The sequence below is a fragment of the Haemaphysalis longicornis genome, unplaced genomic scaffold (assembly GCF_048455015.1).
Source record: "Haemaphysalis longicornis isolate Haplotype H1 unplaced genomic scaffold, Haemaphysalis longicornis Haplotype H1 scaffold_12, whole genome shotgun sequence".
Lineage (NCBI taxonomy): Eukaryota > Metazoa > Arthropoda > Arachnida > Ixodida > Ixodidae > Haemaphysalis > Haemaphysalis longicornis.
Window position 1 is genome coordinate 24,526,111 of NW_027526225.1, and position 16,220 is coordinate 24,542,330.

Here is a 16,220-nt window from a genome sequence, read left to right on the forward strand (position 1 = left end):
GAAAAATTCGTGCGGCACTGCAAGGCGTGTCAATAGAACAGGGAAAGTCAACCGAAAACGCCTACGCATTTCTGGACAAAACCGGAGCAACGGCAGCGTGACTTCATATCTATTGTACAGTAAAGCTGTATACCTCTAACCCCCCCTCTTCCGCGGTTTCATTGCCGTGGGCAAAAACATTGTCCACGGCAAAAAAAAAATGGCCGCGTATCTGCTCGTTTCGTTGCAAATGTCACCGAAAGGGCTGGTACCCCTGCCAAGTAAAGGCCTCTATTTTTTTTGCCGCTCTCCTTTCATGCTGTTCATCTCCCGTCTCCTTCCCTACAAAGTTGACACACTAGAGATTTGCTCAAGTCCATTTAAATTTACTGCGCTCCACTGCCCCAGTCAGGTATCTCGATGCCAGCGCTACCGTACGTCGGAGACGCGCGTGAGTCGAGGCACCCTATTACAACGTTTATAGAATGACGTTGCCCTACTGCTTTATTTATTTATTTCCAACCGCTCCAAGCGGAATGCATAGCCTATCTAGTGGAACCGTTTGTTGGTGTTGCCGTTTGATTTCCTAAATGCCGCCAGGAAGTAGCGCTGACAACAGCAGGCGACGGTTTTCTGCCGGTGATGTAGTATTTCATTCGCTATCGCAAAAACCAAGCATCGATGAATCTTTCATAAGGAACAGTGGAGATATCACTTGTGTATCAATGCCTTATATTTGCGTGTCTTGTTCTTGCTCAACAATGTTGAGAAGTATGAGCACTGACACCGGACTTAGTCGTTTAGATTTGGCAATGAGTATATAAGACTATTGCGCAGCATCTGTTTCACTTCGGGCGCATGGCTGAATCGAGTCAGACAGACAGACAGACAGACAGACAGACAGACAGACAGACAGACAGACAGACAGACAGACAGACAGACAGACAGAAATTTCTGCGTTTAAGTAGCACAGGAAAGACTATCGTCTTTAATACGCCAAGGTATAAGATGTCGAACAGATGCGCTAGGCTAATCAAGCATACAACATAGAGCTCAGAATTTGTTTAGGGAAACCTCAAAAGAAGAATCGAAACTGCATAATGGATGATAAGGCGCCTCTGACTAATGGGACCCCCCCCCCCCTCCTCCTCCCCAATGTGTTTCTGGAAAAAAAATATTTTTGCAGATTAGCTTTGAAGGCTGGGCAGACTAGTGTCCATAAATAGAAAAGTTCTTGCCCAAGACTATGAACGCAATCGTGAGGATAGGCAGCACCCATCATTTGCCGCCACAGAAGTGTCACTAGATAGGAGATTAAAGTACCGCCACAGGGGCGCGCATGTGAGCGAGGGCCATTTTGTTGTTCATCAGTGTAGCGAGGTTGCCTCATCTACGGCCTTTCCGGTAACTTTGACCGGGTCGTTTGTTAACAACACTACCGAAGACGCCGCCAAACGGCATCTTTAAACATACTTCTGCTGCTGAAATGCTGTTACACACGCTATCTTTGATTTACATTGGGAACGACGTCAGTCACGTGCAGCCGCAGAGCAGGGAGGACAAGCCAAGCCTACCAGAGTTGACCGACTAAAACACGAACAACAAAATGGCGGCGCCATCGAATTGTCGCAGTGTAAAATAATGTCACCTAATGCGAACTGACAAATATTCATGGCGGTGGCACAGAACATAGGAGAAAACTGTTCCGATACTCTGTATTCTCATCTGGTTACACTAGCCGAGTGCAACCGACAAGCCCGCCCCGAGACGACAAGAAACAGTTTGGTTAACTCAGGAGGTTAGTGGCCACGCGCCCGGCCTTGCGTGTGAAAGGATAGATCTCCGCCGCTCGGTCTAGAGGCGCAGCACTGCCAACGCGACGCTGTGGTCGTCGTATATCCGCTGCGGCTTTCTGGGGACAGTGGTCTGTATGGAGAGAATGCCGCGGGAATATCCCTTCACGAGGGCAGACGGGCCCGCCAAGTTCCGAAAATAGTACGCGTAGCGGACAACGAAGGGGTAATTATCATCGTCTGACCACAGATGCGGTGTCTTTCCTGCGAGATCCCTTTGTTGCGCGCCAGCTTAGGAGCGGCTGCTTTTCGGTAGCCGCCGCATTTCGCCCGGACCCTTCGGAGTCATGTGTACTCGCCGCTGCGCGCTTGCTCACCCGCGCGCCGGCTTTTGATCCGAAGGGGGTGGCGCCTAATGGAGCATTCAGCAAATGGCTGAGTGATAGCTGTCTACGTAAATTTTGTCCCTCCCTTACGCGTGCACAAAAGCTAGAAGGTCGTTCCCGAGAGAGAGAGTAATACCGAGGTGTTGGCCGTTAAAGAGCGTTCTTGTCGGAGCTTCCAGCTAGGCAGTTCCCGGCGAGGCAAGAGTATCGGCCGTTGAAGTAGGTTGGGATTTGTAAGCTTCAGAAGCGAGAGGTTGACTCGACGATTGCGTCAGAAGTTAAGAGTACAGCTGTGTACCGGGCAACTAGATGGGCCCTGCGGTGGGAACAGAGTCAAGGCCGTCGTCGTCGCTCGAGCGGCCTGCGTACGCTCCGAGCATATGATAGTTAGACGGAGTTGAGGCTCTCGAGTGACTCGTGATCACTCGGAGTTATAGCGTCTAACTGAAGTTTGAAGCCTTTCCTTTTTGGTACTCATGTATGCAGTTACTCTAATGTAAATAGTTGTATATAAACTCATAGTTTCCCGTCATCAAATACAAACGTTTCGAGTTCGTCAATTCACCAACCCTATCCGAGAACTCCAACACCATCGCCCTGCGAGCCTCCTGCCAAATCAACCGGAGACCGGGCAGTTCGGTTCCCGATCGGCACCGGACTTCGGGGAAACGAACATATCCATATTTACTCAGTTCATTCCTTCCTCCATCCCCATTTGCAGTGGTTGAGGACAACTTTGCTGGACATCTACTTTCGCGGGCGGGGTGGTGACCAATTTTTTTGCGGGTCCTGCCGATGGGGATGTTTTCTTGGTTGTAATTGATGCTTTTTCGAACTGGGCTGAACTGGAAATAATAACGTCACACTGCACTCATCTCCCTTGATGGAGCCGCTGCGCAAGATATTTGGATCATACGGACTGCCAGATTTGGTCGTTTCAAATAACGGCACGGCGTTTACAAGCCTCGAAATGCAATCCTCCCTGAAGTTGACTGATTGATTCATTCATTGATTGTGGGGCTTTACTCGCCGCTGCTTGGGATACGATGAGCGGCGCCGTAGGGGGGGGCTCCGGAATAATTTCGAAACCTCGAACAGATGGTGTTATGACCGGGTTGCGGACCTGGCACACCCATGCGCGGACCTCGTCGCTACTTACCGTGTTCATCGGTATCGACTGGTGCAACGTGCCAGTCCGCATTGAATACAGCGGTTCATCAGTTCTGCGTGAACTGCTGCCCTTCGACTCTGAGTGACTCCAGCGGAAACGAGGGACATCACCACATGGGCGATTCTGATGAATGGATACGGGAGAGACAACAAGGGAGACGACTCCGGAGGCGCGGGCTATGACATAGGTAACCGGCGAGCAGCATGAGTCAAGCACCCCGGCGCGCCTCGTACTTGGAAAAAAGGTTTCCCCGTACCAGCGGCGCCACCACGTCCTCTCCCTCGTGGTCGGGGGGGGGGGGGGGGGGGGGGGGCAAACAACCACAATGGCTTCGCGTGATGGCGGAGCTAGTGCGTGAGATTGTAGGTCTATGATTGGACGAGTCATTTGGGACTTGAATTGCCTGGGAGAAATCTCTTGACTTTTACTTGAAGAAAAAGGCGGGGTTTCGAGCCGCCGAGGGTTGCTGTTGCAGTTGCAGGCTGTGCGGTTCTGTTCGTTCGAGGTACATCATCCAAACTTGTACTCATCATGTAAATAAGTGCATAAAGTTTTTTCTCCTTCGTCAGCAAGCATCTGTCTCTTGATCAACGTCTCCGGTGACCAGTCACGATACCAAGATGGATTTCCCGAACCAGGATTCACAAGAACTGGCAATGCGGAGGGATTAAAATCACCATTGGTGGCAGCGGTGGGATCTGACCGTGCAACTCCCAACCACGGGCGTTTTTGCTTTTTTCCTCCTCCTTCCTGAAGCTGCACTGCATTGACTACGTGTACACTGCTTTCAACCACCCTGAAAGTAATGAAAGAGAGAAACGTATAGGTCTAAACATGAGCTAAAATTTTCGCTAAGAAAACAGTCAGGGAATTTTGTCATGTAAAGTGCCTTGGTACTTGTTCGAGCACCATTTTACGCCACACTCTGATTCAGGTAGGAGTGACGCAGAGCGTGTGCTGGGTAGTCAGGTTGAAACCTGCGCTCGGGTCTGTTGGAACTTCACCCTGATTCGATGGACGTGACATGCATGAGGGAGCCTCTGGAACAAAGATTTCGGAGCGATGACTGTCTACGCAAGGAGCGTTCACTGAGGTCCCAAGTAGTTGGCGTATCGTGTGCACCGGCTTCGTGGTCGCGTCATGTACGAGGCCCAGATGTCAGACGGAAGTATCCATCGGCACCATCGAAACGAGGACCAAGAAGAGGCGGGACAAACGCTTCGTGTGCCATTCCTGAAACGCCAGGCTTAGATTCTGGACCTCCCATGGCCTGGGCGGCATTTCCAGACCCTTCAAGTCGGCCGGCGGGGTCAGGTGCCAGATGATGTCGTGCGGGGCCATGCAGGACAAGCCGGCAAGCATTCGCATTTCCTTCTTTCCTTCTCCCTCTTCGTGAATGCAGATAATTATTGGTGCTCAGATATTTAGGCTACGCTATCGTTCAATAAATCTCCGTGTTGCTATTCCTGGCTTCGGTTATTACTGCAACGCAAGGGCTTTCCGATCCGTCACGCCGCTGCAGCTGTCGTCCCGAAGGCGGAGATTCGCGGCAGGCGAGCAACAAAATATAACTGCGGCTGCTTGCAGGGCAGGGTTTAGTGAAAAACGTGGGATTTCCAAACAGAGGAATTTATGTCTGTGTGAAGCGCACCTTTATGCTTGCATTGTACGGACGATACTTTTATACCTTTAACCCTTGCAGACCTACCAAGTTTTACGATTTTATTGTAAAGTGCACGATCTTCAGCCCATTTTTACGAGTATAGTAATGAGAACTATATTTTTTCGATTTTCTAAGTTTCGTGCCGCAAAATTGGCAAAAAATTGGCAAAGTTGGTTCATACAATCCAATGTACTGGCTGCATCTCGCCATTTCAGGAATTCATGCTGGCAGCACTATATCGGCTTGTATCCAAAGCCAAAGCCGAAGACTATTGGAAATGTACTTGGTTTTCTTTGTTTGCCCGTGTGCTTCGCGTGGTGCGTTGTGTGCGTTTTTTTTTGCTGTGCTGACCAACGTTGAGTACCAGTCTTCAACCACCCAAAAAGATTACGAAGACCTAGTAGTTGGCAGCCAGACCAAGCAGAGCTTGTAAAGCCTGAAGAAAGAAGCGGGGGAGGAGTTTTTTACATGAATCAGAAGATTCTTCGTGCCGGCAACCGAGTAGGTGCATGATATTGAAATTTCCACGGAAGTGTGACCTGTTGAAGAGTGCAGAAGTGGCAAGGCTTGCTTCCATTGAACATGCCAGGTTTGCTGATATCAAGTATCTAGTCAACCGCTTCCCAGTGCTTGTACCAGTTCAAGAGGGGCATGGTGTCATTCCTGCTCTGGACGACAATCCTGCAGAGTTTGCCCGTCTTCAGTTGGAAGAACTACCCGCTGAAGTAACAAAGCAGGAGCGGATCGACGAGCAGTGGCATGCGGTCTCCCATCTGCGAGAAGTGGATGGCACTTTGAAGTATGCTAAACTTGCGAAAGTTACGTTGGGGGTCTTGACACTCCCGCATAGCATTGCAGAGTGTGAAAGAGCTTTCAGCAAGGTCAGAAAAGCGCACACACAGTTCCGTGCCTGCATGTCCGAAAATACAGTTGAGCATTCGATTGTTGCACGATGTGCCAAGGCAGCAACGGCCTCTGGGCTTGGCCAGCCCTCCACTTGCAAGATTTAATTCTTAGAACATTTTGTCTGTCTTTTGTGATATTTTTGCTTTGTATTTTATCCAAGCGAGGTTCTGAGGAATAAAATGGCATTTTAGTACTTTTGTATGCAATTTTAGTATTTCTTGGAATCTTCTGTAGTACTTGGAGCAGTGGGGGGTTGGCATTGGCAGGTATACCCTTGCTTTGTTGAGCGCTGCGAGCTCTGTAGTCCTGTTTTTTTGATGGCGTGCTTTGATGAGCACCTCGTGGTTTCTTCACGAGGGATAGAGTTTGGATCACATGATTATTTGTGTTCCCACCTACAACTGATTTTTATTGTGACCATTGAGTGACCTAGCGGAGTCGATTTAATATGTCATCCGCACTTTATTTTGACTTCCTTTTAGGAAGCGGGACTTCGAGAATAAAACTACTAAAGTGCTTGTGCGTGAGTTTTTTTGACTGGTTCTATATGACTTGCAAACACTTAGAGTAAACGATTACACATTTGTTCTTCAGCTGGGACTAGGCCGTTGCCTGCTACGTGCTTTAGACCACGATTCGGTAACCAACCATCTTAGGGTCATCAATGGACCGATCCGTCCAGATTTACCTGCGTGCTTGAAGCACTTAATCCTCAAATGCATTAAAAAAATTCTAGGCAGGGAATGTGAGCTAAAGAAAACGCAAATATCACAAAGAACAGAACATTTTATATTCAGGGAAGTCATGCGGCATCGGCAATTCACAATACTACTTTTAGGATAAGGTGATGAGTAAGTGAACTTGGAGTACTCCAGGTGTCTTTATATGCTGTTCACTTAAACTGGGTGAAAACGTGATTCCTGATGACTTGTCACAAAATATTAGATGTTTGCTAAAGAATGCGACGAATGACCTCACCTGTGAGAGGTGAGCACGATGGTGCTTTTGGACAACTTCTTGACCCTGTCTACGCCCTTGAAGATCTTGTCCCGTGCCACAACGTCCACTCCGGCGTACGGTTCGTCCAGGAACACGAGAGGGGGCAGCCCCAGCAAAGCCGCGGCCACGGAAAGCTTGCGTTTGTTGCCTCCGCTTTATCCGGCCATGTGTACAAAAAAGAGAGCAAATACGATGATGCGATATAAAACCCAACATTGAAACCCCACCATACGAAAACAGACCAAAAAAAAACTTCGAAAAAGGCACCACGCATTGCAAAACTTTTCGAGGAAACGCTTCGTTTGCGCACATACGTATACGGTTTTGGCCAAAATGGGCGAAAAAAGGAATTACTGCAGCCGTTAGTCCTCTCGAGCTACCGTTGCTTTTCAACAGGAGAAACTGTGGGGAAGTTCGTGCCGTGCGCATATTTCAAGGAGCAAATGTTCGTCCCTGCTAATCTAGAGAGCAATGGGAGGACGAAAAGCGCTAGCAGTTACTCCCCCTGTAGTAGCGTCGGTACTGTGCAATGTGCCGCATATATCGGTTCACAGTTTCATAAGTTGCAAAAAAAAAAAAAAAAAACGTAACTGTCAACACAGAATCTTTTATATGGTGCCATAGGAACAAATTTTTGTTTTAAAAATTGCAACAAAAGCACCTTGTCGAAGTGAAGAGGCGGCTCGTTGCACGGAGTGGCGATGTGCGATAGACAAACGCCTCTTGTTCACGTTAATACAAAGCGTCACGTACCTAGATTTCGCGAGCGATAATACAGGCAAAAGAAAGACCCCGCGTACATGACACACTGAGGGAGGTGTTCGTAAAAAAATTGCTAACCTTACTCACTAAGTATAGTGAATACACATGTTTAGGCCAACCGACAACCATCAACAACAACGACAACAACGGTAAATCGTAAGCGCACTCTAGAGGTAAGCGCTGCGCTATTAGGTGTCATTCGCGGGACATAAATGCTTTTCGTACAAAAGCAATGGCAATGCCTCAACAGCCGTAAGACCCGGCTTCATTTCTAGTACCATCTACCAACGCTACTTGAAGAAGTCAGCAGCGCCGAAACTTATTTTGTGTACGCCGGGACATAAGCCCTGTTATCTTATTATTTTTCTCGTACAGATGGCCACAAACTCACACATATAAGACCAAAAAAATTTAAGCTAAGTTGCGAACATAAAAAAACTTGTTTGTTTTTGCCGAAGCGGGTGCGTCGTTAGACCAGTGAGACTCCCTGCGCTACAAGGGCACCTAATTTTCTTTCTTGTACGAGGAAAAACTAAGTTTGTGAGCGTCTACTTGCCGTGGAAGCTCAGCAACAATGGGTAGTGTTAGCAGCGCGTAAATTTCAAACAGTTGCATCGCTAGGAATTCCGACGCCATCAAGAAACGCAATGACGACAAGTTCTGAGTACCAAAGGTTTTGCGCTCGACTGCCTATTTTCTGCCAGATTCTCCATTTGGTCTCGTGGTATAGTCAGTAGCGCGTCGGGTTGGTGTTGCCGGGGGCAGTGGTTCGATTCCCCGCCTGCGGGTTTCATTTCCGCCGCTCGTCTCCGTGGGGGTAATGGAACGGAGCAACCATACGTCAGTTCAGGGCATACGGGTGGGGGAGTAACCGTTCGTCCCCTCGCATTTACTCCCGCAAGTGACTAATGGCTGTGGCACCGCAGTTAGTCCCCCAAAGGAGTAATGGCACTCCCCTGTTGCTCCCTTTTGGCTAAGAGTGTATTTACACTACACCGGTGAAATACACGGAGCATACGTAATGATAACAAAATGTGTGGCAGAATTAGGCTGTGTACAGCTTTACGTATTGTTCTACAGGAAAAGTGCATCGGTGCCCTACTAGTGCTCGATTACATCACGGAGAAATTAGCCCTTGCGTGGTTGGCGAGTGCCATGTGTGTACTGTGGCTAAGGACTGCTGGTCTAAGCGATTGCTGCTATTGAGATAGTCCAGAGTCGAAGCAGCCTTAAATGTCCAAGAAATAATTCAGTGTTGAAATTTAGTCATAAGGAAGGCAAAGCGAGTTTGGCTTCTGCGGTTCCTCCAAGAGCAGCCAACGGTATTTCATCGTGATTGAGGCTATGCTCACGTTGGCCACAACGTACTCAAGGCGGTGTCTGCCTTCCAAGAAAGAAGCTGGGAAACAAGAAGGCCAGCTGGGTTTCCTATTTCAGTACGCGCGCCTCTATTTCTTCCCAATGATCCTGGTAAGTCTGTCTACTGCTTTGGGATTAGCGCTGAGTCTAAAACATTATTTTGCTGACTCTGGATGGTGTACCGATCGGTGATGGATAGAATCAGCATGCAATTGAAGAGATAGGCACGTACTTGCCGCTTGCGGTTCTCTGGTGTTGGGGCCAAGCTTTTTTGTTGACATCAGGTGAAAATTGGAACTTGCGTCGCAAAACCTTGCGGCTAGTTCTTGCCATTGCTATTTCCAGTTATGCGCACCCTTGACGCAATATAGGTAGAGCAAAACCTTTGGCTTCTGTAGCGCGCAGTTTACGCACGTTCAATGCGGCTGTTCAAGGTTTGGCAGCACAGAACGAATTGTTCGTGGTGCCATAAGATAGGTTCCCCAAATTTTGCAGTTTCGCATGTTTTCACTTTGGGGCTTAGGCATTGGTGTTCTGTACCCACGGCATTATGTTCATTCAATCAGTTTGCTCATTTTGGCTCTGCATTCGCGTACTTAATCTGCTGTTGCTGCTCTGATAGGGACCGCAAATGACGCGATTTGGAAGTAAGCTCGCAATTACACGTAATTGGCTGCAAGTTGAGTTTGTTTAGCACATTGGCTACTGCGTCTAAAATTTTGCCTAGGTCGGTGTCGGGGTAAGGCGACGTCCAGTTGTAATAAGATTCCGCCATTTGAATGCCAGCATTTCAGTTAATCAACTCCAGTGGACGGTGCACTTTTGCATGAACTATGTTTCGGATGTTGTCATTCACCGACAAGTATTCTTTTTAGTTGCCCCGGTCAACCAAATCCGTTTTCTTTCAGAACTGAGCATAATGAGGTGGGCAGAATGAGCACACTTTGAATGACCTTCATGAACTATCAAGGGCACACGCTTAAGGCGATAAAGGAGAACAGGGAGTGCTGCGAATTGGGAAGGAAACAATGTGGATGCAATTTTGCATTTTCATGTGCTTTTCAATCGCCGAATACCATGCAGCGCAAATAAAGTGGCTTCCGCGCCTCACGTGAGGTGACAGGCGAATACCACGCGTTCGTTTTCTTCAGAGTACTTCATCCTTGGCCCCGACATAACTTAGGGCCTGGATTTTTTAACTGGACATTGTGCGCTCATTGGGCACTCAGCGCGTGTTTACAGCCAGACCTCCCTCATCCACCCCGTCCCGTTCGGCTATGCCGAGCCTCCTTTGTTGCACGGGAATTCACAAACCTATTCTCCCCACCCTGTTAGTAAAAGCCAAGGGCAGGACATCTGACCAGCCCAGACCTTGCATCTCAGCGTTTGCTGTTAGTGAGGCCCAGTAAGGCCAGTAGCACCCAGGGTTACCTCTATTACACGGCCTCTCAGCCTAACATCAGCGCTTATTGAAAACAAATATTTATACTCTGTTTACCTAGGTTGTACCCCAAATTGGCTGATATGTTGTCACTTTTCGTGCCTATATGGGAAGGGGCTTTATTTTCAACCACGTTCTTGACATTTTTCTCCCCGAAGACGTGGCTGTAACAAAAAGCGTCTGACACGTAAGAAAAGTCAGCCTCACTTTACCAATCTCAGGTTTGCCGTTTACTTTACCTTCCCCCGCCAAGTGCATATACCTCTCACAGCTCTGCCCCTAACTGACAGCAACATTCTGAAGCTCTGCTTAGACAATTCGCTTCTTTCAACTCAATGCCGGAGGCTTCACGGACACCGATTGTTTGCGGGCTCCTGACTTTACAAGGCAACAAACCAGTATTTTTGCACCAGTATTGTAGCATTCTAATTTTTATGGCGGTGCACTACGAGAAAGAACCATTCTGAAACAGCGAAATAGCACTGGTAGCGCAAATCCTATTCATCTGTGCTACGCTTACAACGTGGTATCACCACGTTTTGCAACGCAACGCCGAGTTATACAAATGGAAGTATTTAAATTTCACTTTAAAGCCGTCGATCACCCTTTCAAGTCTCCGTTCAAGTGTCCGTAGTGTCTTCCACATTTTTGGATCTTACACGTCGAAATACTGGATTACGATGCGTTTAATAGCATTGAGGTACCGAACAATCCAAACGACCTGGCAATATTTAAACTCCCCGCGTATCGACACCTTAGTGTTTGCTCATTTCGCCTTCACCAGGCAATCAGCGGCCACTTTCTGAAATTCTGAAGTGCGCACAGTGACGTACTGTGCAGAACAGCAGAGTACGTTAATGGCTCGTCTCCTTTAAATTACGAAGGGCGCACCTGTAGCTACCGCATCTTCGGTTGGCGTATTCAGTCAGGTCTGTGAGCGAGATCAGGCTGTCGACAATCGTGCGGAGATCCTCATCCGCGATGCCTCGCAGGCGGCCAATCAAGTACAGGAACTCATACGCGTTCAATGTGTCAAGGAGGCCATCAATCTGGAAGCAGTATCCAATCCGCGACTGCCACTGCAAGCATCAAAAGGGATTAAACATCATTTTGCCACAGTTGCATCCGTTGTACCGAAATGTTTACTTCTGTTTTACAGTAACAACGCGCAGAGCCTTTTTTATTGAAGCCGAGGAGCGAAGCTTTGGACGCTAAATTGTGTTTTGTTCAGAGAGGAGCGGAATGCAAGCAATTACTGCAGGCCATTTTAGCGGGGCTTTGCGCATTGTGTACCCGTTAATTAACTACGCGCTCTCGTTTGTTTTGTCGGGATAAAACTCCCACCTCCCCTCGCGGGAACCCCTGTGTAGATGCGACGCATAGGCGGAGCGGCGAAGGGACCGCGTTTTATAGCGCGCATAACGTTGAGGGGACTGCGTAAGCCGGTCCCAGTCGATGACGACGTTGGCGTACTTGTAAAGCGGCGTGGACTCTAGGTGTTTGAGCCAAGCGTGGATGTTGCTTCGCCGGAGAACGGCACACCGGTTATATGCGCAGCGCGCCCGAAGGAGAGGAAACCGCGGAAGAGAGAGTACTGCACATGCGCCGGTCCCAGCGCGTCTGCCGCGGCTATGACGCAACGTGCCGCGGCTATGACGCAACACAATCCAACACAATCCACTTTAATCCAATCCAATCCAAATCCAATCAAATTCAAGCCAAGTCAAGCCAATCCAATCCAATCCAATTCAATCCAATCCAATGCACCTCGCGAGAGAGTGTTCGCTATCGGAGAGGAGAGGGGGTGAGCGGCGGAGAGCGCAGCTGGCGCGGCGAGGAGAATGGGGGAGAGGTGGACAACGCCGACGACAACGACGACGACGCCGGAGGGACAAGGCGAGTGAATCAGATGCTCTGCATCTAATATTCTTCTGGCAATTCGCCAAGACGTTCGCAGCCGTCGGCCGTCCAATAAGGGCTCTTCTCGGGACTAGTACCACATTCGCCCGGAGCCCCGATGAACACGCGCCGCATTGGCGCTCGCCGCCAGCCTGATGGTTTCTTCCATGCTAGCGTGTTTCCGCCCCTCTGCTCTGACTAAGACCCGGGATGACGCAGACGACGTGTCAGAGTGCGGTTTGGGTGCGTCGGCAAGGTCATCGCGAGTGCGTTCATGCGCAGCGCAGGCACGTCTTGTCGCTGAAACGTCAATTCTAGTTCACACAGTGCGAGTGTTTGGCCCTTGTGGAGCAAGTGGCTAAAATCCACCTGTCCTTATACGGCATGTCATGCAAGGTTTACGTGATCTTCTCACTCTTTATTGCCGCCTGCTACTGAAGGATCCAATTGGCGGCTGCATCGATGGGCACTGCGCTCACAAGAGTATATGAACAAAACACGAGGCTGAACAAAATGTTCGGCAATGCGTAATGCGTTGGTTCTGCAGTCTCAATTGGGAGACGCTGCCCAGGAAGTCAGCGATAAACCTCCCTAAAGGAGAAATATAACACATATTTGGCGGCGTTACTGGAAACACAGTCGCCTTTTATTACCGAACCCTGAAAAAAGGTTTGGCCCCACAATGTATACCTTCTACCTGCCATTCCTGGAAAACAGCGCGTTCCATCGCCTGGAAACTTTAAATGTGATAATACAGTCAAACCCGGCTATAACGAACCGGGATAGAGCGAATTATGCTATATATAGAACAAAAATAATTCAGTTACGAAAATACATGGGAAACATACTCCTTTTAACGAAGTTCACATCCGATATATCGAACTCTGCGCGCCCAGAATGGCCGCCGAAATGCATGGTCTCGGAGCGGCGATTGAGATGTGGATTGGCCTCGACCACGGAGCAAGAGTTGCTGCTGAGACATTGCGCCTCGCACGGAGCGACGTGACGCCCGACACTTTCCGTAACTGTTTCCGACACGCGCGACGTATGACAGAACCCGCCCAGTCAACAAGTCCGGACCAAGACAGCAGCTTTGGTGAATAGTGGGAAGAGCTCGCCAGTGTTCCCGATGATGTCGCGAGTGAAAGCCGTCCGATGCTTATAATGAAGCGCTTTCGGCAGTCCATGTTCTCCGCCAATGCTTTTTCGACTTTGGAGCACGCGGACTCGAACTGGTGCAAACAATGTTTCGTGTAGAGAATGCTATGCTAGCTGAAGCCGCCAAAACGAAAGTGAAAACAAAAATCACCGCTTTTTCCTTTGCAAAGTAGGCAGGCCAGGCGGAAAGTATCTTTATTACTTGCAATAAATGAATTATTTTGGGCATGGTAATGGCTACTTTACTGCGTTCGTATCTGCATGCGGGGATGATGGAGTTGGGGAGGGTGAGAGGGGGCCGCGGGGGGGCTCCCGCGGATCGCGCAGTTGTAACAATAAGTTTGTTATAGGGGGTTCGGCTATATCGAACTATTGGATATATCGAACTAATCGCGGTGCATATTGCAATTCGCTATAAACGGGTTTGACTAGTGTCACTGTGGTGGCCCTCCCTGTGCCATTCTCGTAATCTGCGTGAAAATGTTTTATAGTGCCACACCTCAGTAAAGCGACGGATGAAAACGCCCCCTCGAAACTTATAAAAAAATGCTTTTTCGTTTTCATTGAACATCTCGATCATTTTTGGAACGCAATAGGGTGAGTTTAAATCAGATTTTTTAGCAGCGAAGCTGTTTAGCAAAACGTTAGAGTTTTGTGTCCGCAGTTAAAAAGAACCCAGAAAATGCCGAATGCTCGTGTGTGCGTGCCTCGCGGCAACCACTCAACGTCCCCGCCGCACGTTTGTCAAGCCAAGCATATCCACAAGTGAGATTGAACAAGATTGACAAAAATAAAACATTCAGCGTTCGACATAATCATGGCAACACTGGCTCGAAAGAGAAAGACTCACGCGCTCACCGTACTCGTGGCAACACTAGCTTGAAACGAGAAAGACACGTCGTAGCGTACGCCCATCGAAGGTGGCGTCCAAATATTATCACTTCCAAAAATAAATAAATAAAGGAAGCTTACACTTTCAGCAAAAATGATGAAGTAAAGGTCGTTGCGTCAGCGAAGGAGGAGCACATCGGCTGCAATCGTAGTCTCAAACCGTCGTGATGGTCAAGAAGGTTGCGTACAGCTTCGTTACCTTCAAGTCTTACGCGTTAGTGCACGCATCCTTTATTTTGTCCTGCGGTGAGGCTATCCAGGCGTTAGATGTCTCTGAGATGGTCGCAGTACTCCGACCCCGCAAGTTCTCAAATCTAGCGACTTCAGGTGCACCTCAGACCCCAATTCCGTGGCTTCTACAAGTCGTGAAAATAATGTTGTTGCCTGTCTGACAGACGCCAGTTGTAGCGATGTGACATTCGCTGCCAGAGGTGTGCTAGAATTATGTAGTACTGCCTCAGGCTAGCAATCAATACCTTTTTGACGCAGTGCTTTGTAAATTGCAGGGCGCGTCTTCAGAGATTTAGAGCGCATGGTAGCATTGGCATTGCTTCAGTTACTGCGATTTAATTATGATTGATTAGAATTGTCGTAACCGCGGTCACTATGTATTGTTGCTTGCCATGTAAGCAATAGAGGACGTGTGATTGAGATGTTGGGCATTTCCCGAGCCCATAGAAAAAAGTTTGTTTAAACTGCGCGGGTAAAACAAATTATTGCTAATGCATCTATGTTTAGCAGCCGTGTAATGGTGTTCCCTTTTTAATTTTTTACTCACTAAATTTCAGTTGAGGCTTACTGGTAACTAGCTTTGAATTGTTGCATTGTCCCGCACAGCTGCAACCATAGTTCTATGGTACGTAAATTCAAGCGTATAGACAAGAAGAATTTCGCGTCGTCTCGCAGTTTTCTGTTAGCCAGTCGGCGTTATCTAGATGGTGGGCAGACATACTTCGTGATTTTGTAGAAAATCCTTGGCTTTTATTTTTGTCTATAGGAAACAGCTGGGCTTTTGTAACTCACTTCTGCTATCCCTCAGAGCAGCTGAGTGGATGCGTGAGATATTTATGACCAATTTGGCGCTCAGAAATAGAAATTGCGGGAACGCACCTCTCTGGGGTTAGCCGTCACCTTCAAGTTCTCCGCGTACGCCTCGCCGTCGGAAAGTTCGCTAAAGCCAGCAAGCATTTGGAAGGTGGTCGTCTTTCCCGCCCCGTTGACCCCTAGCAGACCAAAGCACTCGGCGGGCCGAAGTGCAACGTTGATTCCCCGCACGGCGTGGAAGTCTCCATAGAATTTGTGCACATTCTGCGCCACCATTGTGTGACCGCTGAAGTCGCCCGTCTGGCAGAGATGGTCGACGTTGCGCTTCTCCTCGGAGACATCCGCGTCCAGTCCTGCATCTTCGGCGGCTGCTTTCCGACGCTTTGGCCAGTAACTTCTTCCCGAGTGCACGTAGGCGACATAGGCGAAGAGGAGGACTGCTTCTATCACGACCAAGACAATGTTTCTCATAAAACCGTGTTCGCTGAAGTCGAAGAACGTCGTCGGTAGTAGGTCGCACTCACGAAGATGTGTCTGTTGGTCGACCAAGCCATCTGCACAGAGCGGCCACAATGAGGGAAGCACTGGTTTTACTTTCGTCAAGCTCTTCCTGCGGGCGGCAATTATTCAACACCCGAATTGGGATACCACTATTATTCGTAAACGAAGGCAAACGTTGGATGAAACGGGCACTCCACCCAGTAAAAACATGTTTCGGTCAAAATAGCGGTTCAAAGTTCCCAGCATGAATTCCCGTTATCTTTTTCCA

General features: G+C 48.7%; 1 protein-coding gene across 1 annotated transcript in view; it reads right to left on the reverse strand.

The window, feature by feature from the left end:
* LOC144161530 (phospholipid-transporting ATPase ABCA3-like) overlaps nucleotides 1-15,999 on the reverse strand; it is a 39,654-nt gene extending 23,655 nt beyond the window's left edge. Inside the window, exons 1-4 of the mRNA XM_077692189.1 lie at nucleotides 15,508-15,999; nucleotides 14,375-14,394; nucleotides 11,351-11,538; nucleotides 6,877-7,050 (exon numbers count right to left, since the gene is read on the reverse strand). Coding sequence (XP_077548315.1) covers nucleotides 6,877-7,050; nucleotides 11,351-11,538; nucleotides 14,375-14,394; nucleotides 15,508-15,922 — 797 coding nt within the window. The 5' untranslated portion in view covers nucleotides 15,923-15,999. The remainder of the gene's footprint in view (nucleotides 1-6,876; nucleotides 7,051-11,350; nucleotides 11,539-14,374; nucleotides 14,395-15,507) is intronic.
* Nucleotides 16,000-16,220: the final 221 nt, after the last annotated feature.